At 36.3% G+C, this 13,434-nt stretch overlaps 1 protein-coding gene across 2 annotated transcripts in view; it reads right to left on the bottom strand.

The window, feature by feature from the left end:
- The window catches only part of SH2B2 (SH2B adaptor protein 2), a 192,845-nt gene that overhangs the window by 30,729 nt on the left and 148,682 nt on the right, over nucleotides 1-13,434 (bottom strand). The window contains exon 3 of one of the 2 annotated variants that reach the window (XM_053706256.1): nucleotides 6,859-6,960. In XM_053706256.1, coding sequence (XP_053562231.1) covers nucleotides 6,859-6,960 — 102 coding nt within the window. Of the gene's footprint in view, nucleotides 1-6,858; nucleotides 6,988-13,434 lie in introns of both variants that reach the window. The other variant, XM_053706255.1, reaches the window with a different exon arrangement.

Consider the following 13,434-nt stretch of genomic DNA (forward strand, 5'->3'; position numbering starts at 1 on the left):
GAGCTGGATTCCGCCCAGGCAAGTATCCGAGATACTTCTTTCATAGCTTGGGGATTGTGAGTCCCACCCTGATGATTGACATAAGCCACAGTTGTGATATTGTCTGTCTGAAAACAAATTAACAGTTCTCTCTTTAGCAGAGGCCAGAACTGAAGAGCCCTGAGAATTGCACAGAGTTCTAAAATATTTATTGGTAATCTCGCCTCTTGAGATTTCCAAACCCCTTGTGCTGTCAGAGATCCCCAAACAGCTCCCCAAACTGAAAGACTCGCATCTGTTGTGATCACAGTTCAGGTTGGGCGAACAAAAGAAGCCCCTTGAACCAAACGATGGGGATCTATCCACCATGTCAGAGAGTGTCGTACATTGGGATTCAAGGATATTAATTGTGATATCTTTGTATAATCCCTGCACCATTGATTCAGCATACAAAGCTGTAGAGGTCTCATGTGAAAACGAGCAAAGGGGATCACGTCCGATGCTGCAGTCATGAGACCTAAAACTTCCATGCACATAGCCACTGAAGGGAATGACTGAGACTGAAGGAGCCGGCATGCTGCGACCGATTTTAAACGTCTCTTGTCTGTTAGAGACAGAGTCATGGACACTGAATCTATCTGGAAGCCTAAAAAGGTGACCCTTGTCTGAGGAATCAAGAAACTTTTTGGTAAATTGATCCTCCAACCATGTTTCCGAAGAAACAACACTAGTTGATTCGTGTGAGATTCTGCAGTATGTAAAGACTGAGCTAGTACCAAGATATCGTCCAAATAAGGAAACACCGCAATACCCTGTTCTCTGATTACAGATAGTAGGGCACCCAGAACCTTTGAAAAGATTCTTGGAGCTGTTGCTAGGCCAAGTGGAAGAGCAACAAATTGGTAATGCTTGTCTAGAAAAGAGAATCTCAGAAACTGAAAGTGTTCTGGATGAATCGGAATATGAAGGTATGCATCCTGCAAGTCTATTGTGGACATATAATGTCCTCGCTGAACAAAAGGCAGAATAATCCTTATAGTCACCATCTTGAAAGTTGGTACTTTTACATAACGATTCAAAATTTTTAGATCCAGAACTGGTCTGAATAAATTTTCTTTCTTTGGTACAATGAATAGGTTTGAATAAAACCCCAAACCTTGTTCCTGAGGAGGAACTGGCATGATTACCCCTGAAGACTCCAGATCTGAAACACACTTCAGAGACAATGCTCTGAATCCAATGATTTTGGACAGATTTTATCCAAAAATCCTTGAAAAACTCTAATCTGCCCCCTACCAGCTGAGCTGGCATGAGGGCCGCACCTTCATGCGGATTTAGGGGCTGACTTTGGTTTCCTAAATGGCTTGTATTTATTCCAATTTGAGGAAGGCTTCCAATTGGAAGCAGATTCCTTGGGGGAAGGATTGAGTTTTTGTTCTTTATTCTGACGAAAGGAACGAAAACGGTTAGAAGCCTTAGATTTACCATTAGGTTTTTTAGCCTGAGGCAAAAAAAAACTCCTTTTCCCCAGTGATAGTTGAAATAATAGAATCCAACTGAGAACCAAATAATTTATTACCTTGGAAAGAAAGAGATAGTAATCTAGATTTAGATGTCATATCAGCATTCCAAGATTTAAGCCACAAAGCTCTTCTAGCTAAAACAGCTAAAGACATGGATCTAACATCAATTTTGATAATATAAAAAATGGCATCACAAATAAAATGATTAGCATGTTGCAGTAAGCGAACAACGCTAGATATGTCAGAATCCAATTTGTGTTGCACTAAATTTTCCAACCAGAAAGTTGATGCAGCCGCAACATCAGCCAAAGAAATAGCAGGTCTGAGAAGATGACCTGAATATAAATAGGCCTTCCTTAGATAAGATTCAAGCTTCCTATCTAAAGGATCCTTAAAGGAAGTGCTATCTTCCATAGGAATAGTGGTACGTTTAGCAAGAGTAGAAATAGCCCCAACTTTGGGGATTTTTTCCCAAAACTCTATAGATTTTGCTGGTAAAGGATACAATTTTTTAAACCTTGAAGAAGGAATAAAAGAAGTACCTGGCTTATTCCATTCCCTAGAAATCATATCAGAGATAGCCTCAGGAATGGGAAAAACCCCTGGGGAAACCACAGGAGGTTTAAAAACAGCATTTAAACGTTTATTAGACTGAACGTCAATAGGACTGGTTACCTCAATATCCAAAGTAATTAACACTTCTTTTAATAAAGAACGCATATACTCTATTTTAAATAAATAAGTAGATTTGTCAGTGTCAATGTCTGAGGAAGGATCTTCTGTTTCAGATAGATCCTCATCAGAAGAGGATGAATTATTATGTTGTTGGTCATTTGAAATTTCATCAGCTAAATGAGAAGTTTTAAAAGACTTTTTACGTTTATTAGAAGGTGGAAATGCAGACAAAGCCTTCATAATAGAATCAGAAACAAATTCTTTAAAATTTACAGGTATATCATGCACATTAGAAGTTGAAGGAACTGCAACTGGCAATGTGCTATTACTGATGGAAACACTATCTGCATGTAAAAGTTTATCATGACAACTATTACAAATGACATTCGGTGGAATAATTTCTACAACTTTACAACAAATGCACTTAGCTTTGTTAGAACCGATGTCAGGCAGCAATGTTCCAGCAGAAACTTCTGAGGCAGGATCAGATTGGGAAATCTTGCACAATGTAAGAGAAAAAAAAACATATAAAGCAAAATTATCTATTTCCTTATATGACAGTTTCAGGAATGGGAAAAAATGCAATAGCATAGGCCTCTGAAAGCAAAAAGCAAGAGGCAAACAAACAAGGGGTATTGAAATAATGAAAAATATTTGGCGCCAAGTATGACGCACAACGTAACGTAAAGTCTTTTTTGGCGCAAAAAATGACTGGAAATGACACACTTGCGTCACTAATGACGCTGCCGTGTGAAAGGTCTCGGTGTCACGTATGACGCCGGAAATGACGAAGTTGCGTCATAAATGTACTTTTTCACACCAAAATTTTTTTGCGACAAAAATGACGCAATAAAGTTTAGCATTTGACGCACCCGCGGGCCTAATACCCGCAATTACAAGAAGTAGTCAATTGAAAAAAGACTAAACCCCAGGTAAGAAATAAATTTCTTACAAATGTTTACATTCCCAAATATGAAACTGACAGTCTGCAGAAGGAAATACATGAACCTGACTCATGGCAAATATAAGTACAATACATATATTTAGAACTTTATATAAATGCATAAAGTGCTAAACCATAGCTGAGAGTGTCTTAAGTAATGAAAACATACTTACCAAAAGACACCCATCCACATATAGCAGATAGCCAAACCAGTACTAAAACAGTTATTAGTAGAGGTAATGGTAAATTGAGAGTATATCGTCGATCTGAAAAGGGAGGTAGGAGATGAATCTCTATTTCCGTTAGGGAAATCATTGTATTCAAATAAGTGATACTCCCTTCACGTCCCTCTGACATTCGCTGTACTCTGAGAGGAATCGGGCTTCAACAATGCTGAGAAGCGCATATCAACGTAGAAATCTTAGCACAAACTTACTTCACCACCTCCATAGGAGGCAAAGTTTGTAAAACTGAATTGTGGGTGTGGTGAGGGGTGTATTTATAGGCATTTTGAGGTTTGGGAAACTTTGCCCCTCCTGGTAGGATTGTATATCCCATATGTCACTAGCTCATGGACTCTTGCCAATTACATGAAAGAAATTTATTTTAGTGTTTGCGATGTGGGGGGGGGGGGCCTCGGTTTAGGGGTTAATAGGTAGTTTATGGGTGTTAGTGTACTTTTTAGCACTTTAGTTAAGAGTTTTATGCTACGGCGTTGTAGTGTAAAACTCTTAACTACTGACTTTTAAATGCGGTATAAGTCTTGACAGGAGAGGGTGTACCGCTCACTTTTTGTCAGACTCGTAATACCGGCGCTATGCAAGTCCCATTGAAAATATAGGATACGCAATTGACGTAAGTGGATTTTCTGAGTCTGTCCAAAAAAGTGAGCGGTGAGCCTGTCATTTCAAGACTCGTAATACCAGCGGGCATTAAAAAGCAGCGTTGGGACCTCTCAACGCTGCTTTTTAACCCTAACGCACAACTCGTAATCTAGCCGAATGTATTTACATAGATTTTTTGATCTGCTACTTTAGAGAAACAGTTAATGCAGTTGTATACTTCTTATGTAGTCGGATTATATGTGATTTATGATTATAACTAGTTTCCCTTTTACTACTACTTTAGACCCTTTCACAACTGATCAGGAATTAGAATTCTATCCACACAGCTGCTAACCAATGGAATGCTTGGAGATTTACAGCATGGTCCAGGGTTTCCCAGATGCAAAGAAAAGTTCCAATCATACTGCCAAAGCACAACACTAAACTGTGTTAACATTTACCATTTGTGTAACCAAAGAAAAATGCAAAAGATCCCTCTCATCCATTTCCCCGCAACAGCTGATTATGATTAGCACAAAACAAAAATTTCATGGATTTTATAATGTTTTAGATATTTTTATTAATAAAATTTTGATTGCTGAGAAATAAATAAACAGGAAAAGGCATTTGATTAAAACTGGTAATTTGTGTAAACAGATTCAACCTACTTAATTATAGCCATCCCATATAAACAACTTCCAGCTTTTAGAATGGCAATTGAAATAAATGCATTGTTTCTTGGTAACAAACATGACAATGTTGTTGGCTTGTATTGACTGAACAGTTATCAGCTATTGATAATTTGAGCACTTTCTTGTGAATAAAATACATAAGTGTCAATTTCAATCTTTCAGGTTTTCTTTTTCAACATCAAAAAACGGGATTGGCGGTTAACTGCCACAAGATGTGATCTCCATTATACCAGAAAGGCATTCTGAGCTACCAATAATGGATATGAATCAACAGACACTGGAACTGATACACCAACCAAAACAACTGCACAAATCTAAAATGGCCGATTTGCGCTCTGTTTACCTTAAATTACACCCCTATTCAATTAAAAACATTAACAACATGACCAACATGTAACATGCCCCTATTAGTGAATGTTTCTTTTTATAATGAGTTAATTAAGTCTATGGGGCCGATTTATCGATGCCCGCCCGACATTATTTAGCGATGTCCGCCTGACATCGCTAAATGCCTAAAACATACGCTGTCTGCATTTAACATTGCACAAGCATTTCACAAGAAATGCTTGTGCAATGCCTCCCCCTGCACATTCGCGGCCAATCGGCCTCTAGCAGGGGGTGTCAATCATCCCGATCGTATCTGATCGGAATGATTGCAGTCCATCACCTAAAAGGTGGCAAACGAGTTAAGGAACAGCAGAATAAGCAGCATCCGCTGTTTGATAAATGTACCCCTATGTGTGTGTTTGCTTTTGCAAGTAAATAGAGTTGCATTTTTTATTTTTTAATAAAATACGTTTTTAAAGTCATGTACTGATAGGTGCTTATTGGTATTGATATTTATATTGATTTTACAACTGGTGATATCTTGAATATATATTTGATTCATGTTTTTACATTTACATATATATATGCTGATGACTTATTCAGTATCATTTATAATTTGTCACAAATCTATCATCAAAAAGGGCCATCATCATTGTTGGCACAGGCTGCACCATCTTGCTTTTCTGGTCCAAACGTGTACAGATCATTGGCACATGTGTGTTAACAATTGATCTGTAGGTGTTTATCAACTGGCTGTTGAACTTGTGCAATTTGTGGGCAATATTCAGTCCAAACATATAACATGTTAATGCTGTAGATGCATCATACAGGTGAATTTTCCAATATTGGCTCGGATCTGATATGCTCCACACAGAAAAAGGCATATCAGAAGTCATAACACAACCAATAAACATGATCATAAAGATTGGAATCATTCCCATAGTTTGTTTTCTACCAATTCTTTTACTGGTACAACAGTAATGGTTTGTGGATCAAGATGAGAAACCTTATATGTATAATATGTTTATATAATTATAAAAAAATTACAGCATTAGACTGTCTTCTCAACAACTATATAGGTGCTCCTGATTGCACACCGTTTGTACTGAAATTGGATAACAAAACAGGCCAAAACAATAAATATGAAAATTAAGTGTAAAAATCAATAAGTCAATATTAAACAGTCTTTTCCTCATATACCAGTGATCTTTCTTGAAATGATTGTCATAAAAAAATAAAAAGTACCCACTTGGCTGTGTATGTTCTGCTGTGCCATTATTTAAAGTCCTTGTTCAGATCCTGGAGCGTCTCTCTTGTCCAGAATGGATTGTGGTCTCCCAACTACCAAAATCTAGTAAATCATTTAGGGATCCTCCCAGTGCATCTCTTTGTGTCCCCACGTTGAGGCACGGGAACTTGCCGTCAATACCCAAAAGTACTAGATGTAACATAGCCCATAAAGTGAATCCATCAGTATCGAACGCACCATATGCGTTTTGTCGGACCTATTACTGACTTTCTCAAGGGATCCTTTACTTTCCTTCTCAACGTGGGGACACAAAGAGACGCACTAGGAGTGTTTGTAACAAGTGTGGACAGTTACCCTGATGAACACACTTTCATTTCCCTTCTTCTAAGTGTATATGTTTTTATGCGTGGTACCTGTTAATAAATGTAATACCTAGAGTTTGGGGATGCGCTCTCCTTCTTTATCTTGATTTATTAGACTGTCTTCTGACTTACTTATACTCTATATTTAATACCTAATCTAAATTGCCCAATACATACTGTATATATATATATATATATATATATATATATATATATATATATATATATATATATATTAACTCAGACATGCATATTCATTATTATCATTCATAATTAAGGATTACCTTTAGTACAAATGTGTTATCCTTCTCTGGCATCTCCAAAGGCATCGTAGTCCGGACTTCAATAATTGCAGAGAGTGGAATGCTTACTATAGGTTTTGAAGACTGCAAAGACAGTAGAGATCTGTAAATCTAAATGAAATATTTTAAATTTATTTTCTGTTTACAATTCATTCTTATGTTGTATTATTCTATAATCCTACCTTTCATTTATACAATCTATCCTAGGAGACATAGTTTTTTTTTTTACTTGATTCTGCTAAAATCCTATCCCCATTGAAGCCTAAATTCAAACACAAAATAATATATTAAAAGAACTGTAATTAATTTGTGGGGTTTTTATTTAAATTTATTTAAAATACAAACACAAAATAAAAGCTTAAAAGAACTGTAATTAATTTGTGAGTTGTTTATTGAAATTTATTTAAAATACAGATTTTCCCTGATTTATAAATTTGTTTAAATGATTAGTTTGTTAAAAAAATTGCTCTAAAATGACAAACAAAGAAACTGCTCTAGTGTATTATAGCATTTAATTATTACACTGTTTGTTGCATATAACTATGTGTTAAACCACTGAAAATGGTTAAACACATAGTTAAAGTCAGCACCAGAACAGTAATGCACTATTGGGACCTAGCTTAGCACATCTTGCCAATGACAAGAGTCATATGTGTGTAGCCACCAATCACCAACTAGCTCAAAGTAGTGACATGCTGCTCCTAAGCCTACTAATGTGTGCTTTTAAACAAAGGATAACAAAAGAACATACTGAATTTGATAAATAAATTAAGAAAAAGCTATTAAAAATTGTACTTCCGAGTTACATCCAATTCAGCACGAAGGTTCCCTCATACCTACCAGTATATGTCTGCCCAAAGCTGTTCTGGCCCTTCTACCATAACTGCAGCTATAGACAGATGGGAAAGCCGGATGATACAGATCCTAAACGAATATAAGGTGACGCTGGAGCAATCACTCTACCAATTGTTAACAGCAGTGGGACCGGATCCAAGAAGTTTCTTAGATAGCTCGTATCACAGTGAGCATAATAAGCCATGCATCACTACAGAGATTCTCCCATTACAGGGACTACTACAACCTATATTTAGGTTCGCAATGACGAGGAGCTCCCACACCCTCTACCTATTTCATATATGGAGCTTGCAACTAAAACATGTTATCAGATACTCCTCACAGGGGAATTCCATCAAGTTTACATTGGATTAGCTCTCCCTGCATCTACATTGATCAAGTCCCCCTACACGGGCATCGACAATTCAGGCTTCCATGATACTTGACGACCCCAGGACAAAAGCAGGACATCCTGGCTCCCATTTGTTAATAGATCTCTCTCAGAGCCTGAATCCCTCTCTAAGCAGCATTCTGCATGGGACTGAGTTTTCTCATAGGAAAGGAGTCGGATAATGTCCTTGGACTTTATAACAATATGCAGCGTGGTGCTTCAACCAAGTTGTCAGGTTCTAGAGTTTATAAAGATAATTTTTTTTGTTTCCTTTCTTCGGTTATACAGGTATACCTCACTTTACAGCGCTTCACTTTACAGCGATTCGCTAATACAGCGCTTTGTGGAGCTGAAGTTCAACCTCCAAAGATTTTGAAACAGTGCTGTAAATCATTGTGAGATTGCGAGAAAAGTGACTGGCACCATTTTGCTATGCTTAGTTCACTCTGTTAACTGCACTGTAGTGCAATCTGTGTCTCAGTGCTATAGTCTGGCAAATTTTACTACAGTAATTGTCACTATTTTACAGGTACAGTATTTATTGAATACTAATTGAATACTTGCTGTGCTAGTGTTAAACTAAACGTAGCACTATTGTACCCCTAATATATGTTAGTTCAAACATGTTTTTAAGATTTTAAACACTGAAAAGAAAGCTAAAACTACCTTGTTTCACTTTAAGGCGGTTTTCACTTTACAGCGGGGCTCCGGTCCCTAACCCGCTGTATGAGCGGGGTATACCTGTAGTTCAAATGGTTGTTATAAAAGCAGTGACTTATTTAAATGTAACTAGGACAAGCAATTATTGTTCCTAACCTACTATTCTGTGTATCTGATCCACTTATCACTAGTATGTCAGCTAACTACGCTCTCTTTAATTTTTTATTGTGCACAGTGCAAGTGCTACATATAAGTTGGTGTAACAGGTTATTTGACTGACCGCATCTGCTTATACAATACTTAGGTTTAAATGACTGAGATGGGCTTCCTTAAATAATTTATTGTTCACACATATTAAGCCCTGCAGAGTTAATTGTCTTACTGTTTTTTCTATATATTACTAACTTGAGAGCTCATTATTCAAGGGAAAACTTGTGAGTATATTTGATGTTTAAGAACAAACAATTGATTCCTCTAATTTACAACATAGAACCCCATGTTCATCCCTTCAAAATGCCTCCTCCTAACTAGTGAGCTATTTATTATGCAGAATTTATTGTTTTATTTTGCCAGGCTTTATGAGATTGCATATGTGCTCAGAACAAGCAATCATTGTCCCTAACCTGCTATACAGAGGTTCCAGTGCGCCTTCACTACTACTAACCCAGCTAATTATATCCACTCTTTATTTATATAATGTATTTAATCTAAGAAATGAGTCGAGGACACTGAGTTACCATTTTGCTGCATTTGTTTATATAATGCTTAGATTGTATAAATGAGACAAGCTTTAGTATGGGAAATATTATCCAAACATATAGAATTGGGTAGAACTCCCAGCTTATCGAACACTGTTATACTCACCCATTAAATATATAGTATCATCTCCATATTGCACATAGCCTGGCTATTGCATTTAAGACAGGGAGGCTCATAACCCGACCCCAAAGCTCTGGATAATGTGACTGAAGGGAGCTTAACTTATCTCCTTTGAATATATTATCTACATGTGTGTTTTGCATAGAGATCTTACTATCCCGTATAGCTATATGTCTCACTCAAACTGATGGGCTATATTAACACTGGCAGTTGTGTAGATTTTCATCGCTACTTGCAGCCGGGGTAGCATGCCTTACTATACTCTCCCATCTCTATATATCTGAGCGGACACACAAGCTCCCTGGAGTTACATATCACTCTTATAATGTATATGTGCCCTAAATAGGGAGGAAATTAACTTCTTAATAAATAATTTTATTTCAAGGGTTTGACACTCCTATGGTATCCAAATTAATAGCAATCCTTCTCTTTATATACAACACATAATACATTTTGGATTGTAGAGGTTGTCCCTTTATATAATCCTAAATATGTTACTATACTAAGCCCAAGAGCGGCTACACACCTAACTAGTCTGCCTCCTTTGACTTATACCACTATTAATGGGTCCATAAGTGACTATTACCATAGGCGGTTCATTTAACAGTTGCTATACATGCTATAAAACAAAAAAATCGAGGTTCTTTACTGAGGCCCAAGAGTGGTCTCCTTTTGACCATGGTTACCTTCTGTACTTTCTTTATAGCAATGTAAGGTCCAAAAGTGGCCTTCTGTGGCATTCAGAATACATAAAGTTTGGCTGGCAAAGCTTGTATTTACCATTATTCTTGAATATCTTAATATAACCATGATACGTCTATCTTAGATATCTTGCAGTGGTTTTTATTTTTGTAATGAAACGATCTTTCTGTATAGACTTAACTGCTATTTGTTTGTTTGTATGCCATGTATAGAACCTTAATGAAAAAAATGCACTTCCTATCTAAACAGTGAAAGTTTAATTATGACATTCATGTAAAAACACAAAGTAAGAGAGGCGGGATCGGGTGGGACCGCTACGGAAAAAAAGTGGTAGCTAGTGAGTGGGAAGGAGGGAGAAGAAGATAAGAGTTGGGAAAGGAATCTGGAAGGGGAGGGAGTACCGGTATTGAGGGGGGCAGCTACACTACAGCTGCCAGTACCTAAGATAGCAGCAAATAGGTAGAGGGGGAAGGGTTAGAAAACTGTTTGGGGGGATCAGCGAGGTTGGGGGTAAGGGGGATCATACACTGCAGAAAATATTTTTTTTTAAAAAAACAACAAAACAAAAACAACTTTTATTTTTATACTGGCAGATTTTCTTCCAGTACTTAAGATGGAGATGACCATTGGGGGGCGGGGGAGGGAAAAGATCTGTTTGAGAGGGATCAGGGATGAGATGTGTCAGGTGGGAGGGTAATCTATACACTATATCTAAAATTAACCCTACAAGTTACCTAATTATCCCCTTCACTGCTGGGCATAATACAAGTGTTGTGCGCAGCTGCATTTATCGACCTAATTACCAAAAAGCAATGCCAAAGTCATATATGCTATTTTTGAACAAAGGGGATCCCAGAGAAGCATTTACAACCATTTGTGCCATAGATGCACAAGCTGTTTGTAAATAATTTCAATGAGAATCCTAAAGTTTGTGAAAAATTTAAAGATTTTTTAATTTGATCACATATGGCGGTGAAATGGTGGCAAGAAATATACCAAAATTGGCCTAGATCAATACTTTGGGATATAAAAAATATATAATATAAATATAATATAAAAAAAGGCTCTATTTCTGTTTAAACGGAGTGATAGCAAAAATGCTAAAAATACTCTGGTCTTTTGGGGAAGTCTTAGTCTGAAAATATCGGTCCGTTAAGGGGGTAAACATTGGGTATTTATAAACTCTGGACAAAATTTAGAAACTATTTATCATAGTTATTTTTTGGTGGTAGTAGATGTGTAACAGATTTTGGGGTTCAAAGTTAGAAAAAGTGAGTTTTTTTCAATTTTATCATCATATTTTATATTTTTTTTATATTAAATTATATGAGGAAAACAATGGTATCTTTAGAAAGTCTATTTAATGGGGAGAAAAACAATATATAATATGTGTGGGTACATTAAATGAGTAAGAGGAAAATTACAGCTAAACACAAACACCACAGAAATGTAAAAACAGCCCTTGTCCTTAACGGTAAAGACAATTGAAAAATGATCTAGTCACTAAGGGGTTAAAGTGATCTCTAATACATATTGCAACGATTTCTATTAAGTATAACACTCAACTTGGTGCTTTTTTATTAAAACAATAAAACATACTGATTAGTATCCCTTTAAAAGGAAAGGTTAATTAAAAATGTTTATTGTTTAAAAAGATAGATAATCCCTTAATTACCCATTACCTAAAAATAGCAATTTCCCATACATTGTAAACTCTGCAGTTGGTATAACGAGTTATTGGAAACTCATTTAGGGAATGCAATTTTACAGTACATTGTTCCTTTAATGTCATTGCTTCCTCACTCTACCAAAAGTCAGTTGGTTTTCTTCTTGATAGCACTTAAAGGACCACTAAACTTGACATTTCAACAACAAATAAAATGTGAAATTATTTTTCAGCCTTTTGTTGTAAAATACATCTAAGAAATGTTTTGTTTCACTTTCTCCCAGGGAGGCTTGGGTTAATACTATAAGGCAATTTATGCAAGATTTTGCTTACTTTTCTACCTCTCCCTAAGCTTCTATGGTGTCACATGCTTTTAAAAGGTGGCTTATCAGATTTGTTTCAACAATCATGATAGGCAAATCATTCTTTCAAATCATTATTATTATTATTATTATTTTTTTTTTTTTTTTGCATTGAGCAATGATACTTTTTTATTGGACTAACTATACATTTATAAGTTGACAAGCTTTTGGAAGAGTTCCTTCCTTTATCAAGTCTGAAGCAATACTTTATATATATATATATATGCAAAAGAAAGACATTAATGCCTAGAGTTTAAGTTCTCAATCAAATATTAAAAAGCAAGGTAATTCCAAACTTAACCGCCCCAGTCATGGGTGTTTTGCATGACATCATCAATGACATCACTGATCACATCACACATAATGTGGTTGATGACATCATTAATTACATCACTAGTGTCATCACCTATGACATCATCAATGGCATCACTATTGACCTGTTCCTACAGATCAGAGAAGTTATATTTTCTAAATCATTAATGATTTCACTAGTTACAAAACCTATGACATCATCCTACACATAGAACTTATATTATCTATTGGCACCCACACCATCACAGTGATTTATTTTTTCCTCCCCCTAGCCCCTACATGCCAGACAGGAATCTCACTACAGGGGTACACTCTTGTTAAATCGTTATATGCTGATGTGGACCGCACTGAATTGTTACTTTATGGGTTAACTAGGTGATAAGCCTGCCCAGAGGGCAGTCCATTTAGTTTTTAAGCTACAGATGTAGCAACACCCTATTTTGTAAGCCTGCATTTTTTTTATTGAGATTCATTTAAAGGCATATGTCAATAAACGCTTTACAGAAAAAGTGTTTTCATATAGTCAACCATTCAACCTGCATTTACAAAAACTAGGTGCAATTACATGACATCAGATATATATATATATATATATATTGAGTTACCAAGTAAGTGCCAGTATAGCTCTGTGCCTTCAAAATAACCTTAAGGGTCACTGTTGGACCCCTTTTGACCAAATAAACGGAACTAAGGAATGCAACTTCTGAAAACAAGGAAACCACTCTTGGGTCCCCATCAATTAATCTCTATTT

Source organism: Bombina bombina, chromosome 3 (assembly GCF_027579735.1).
Source record: "Bombina bombina isolate aBomBom1 chromosome 3, aBomBom1.pri, whole genome shotgun sequence".
Classification (NCBI taxonomy): domain Eukaryota; kingdom Metazoa; phylum Chordata; class Amphibia; order Anura; family Bombinatoridae; genus Bombina; species Bombina bombina.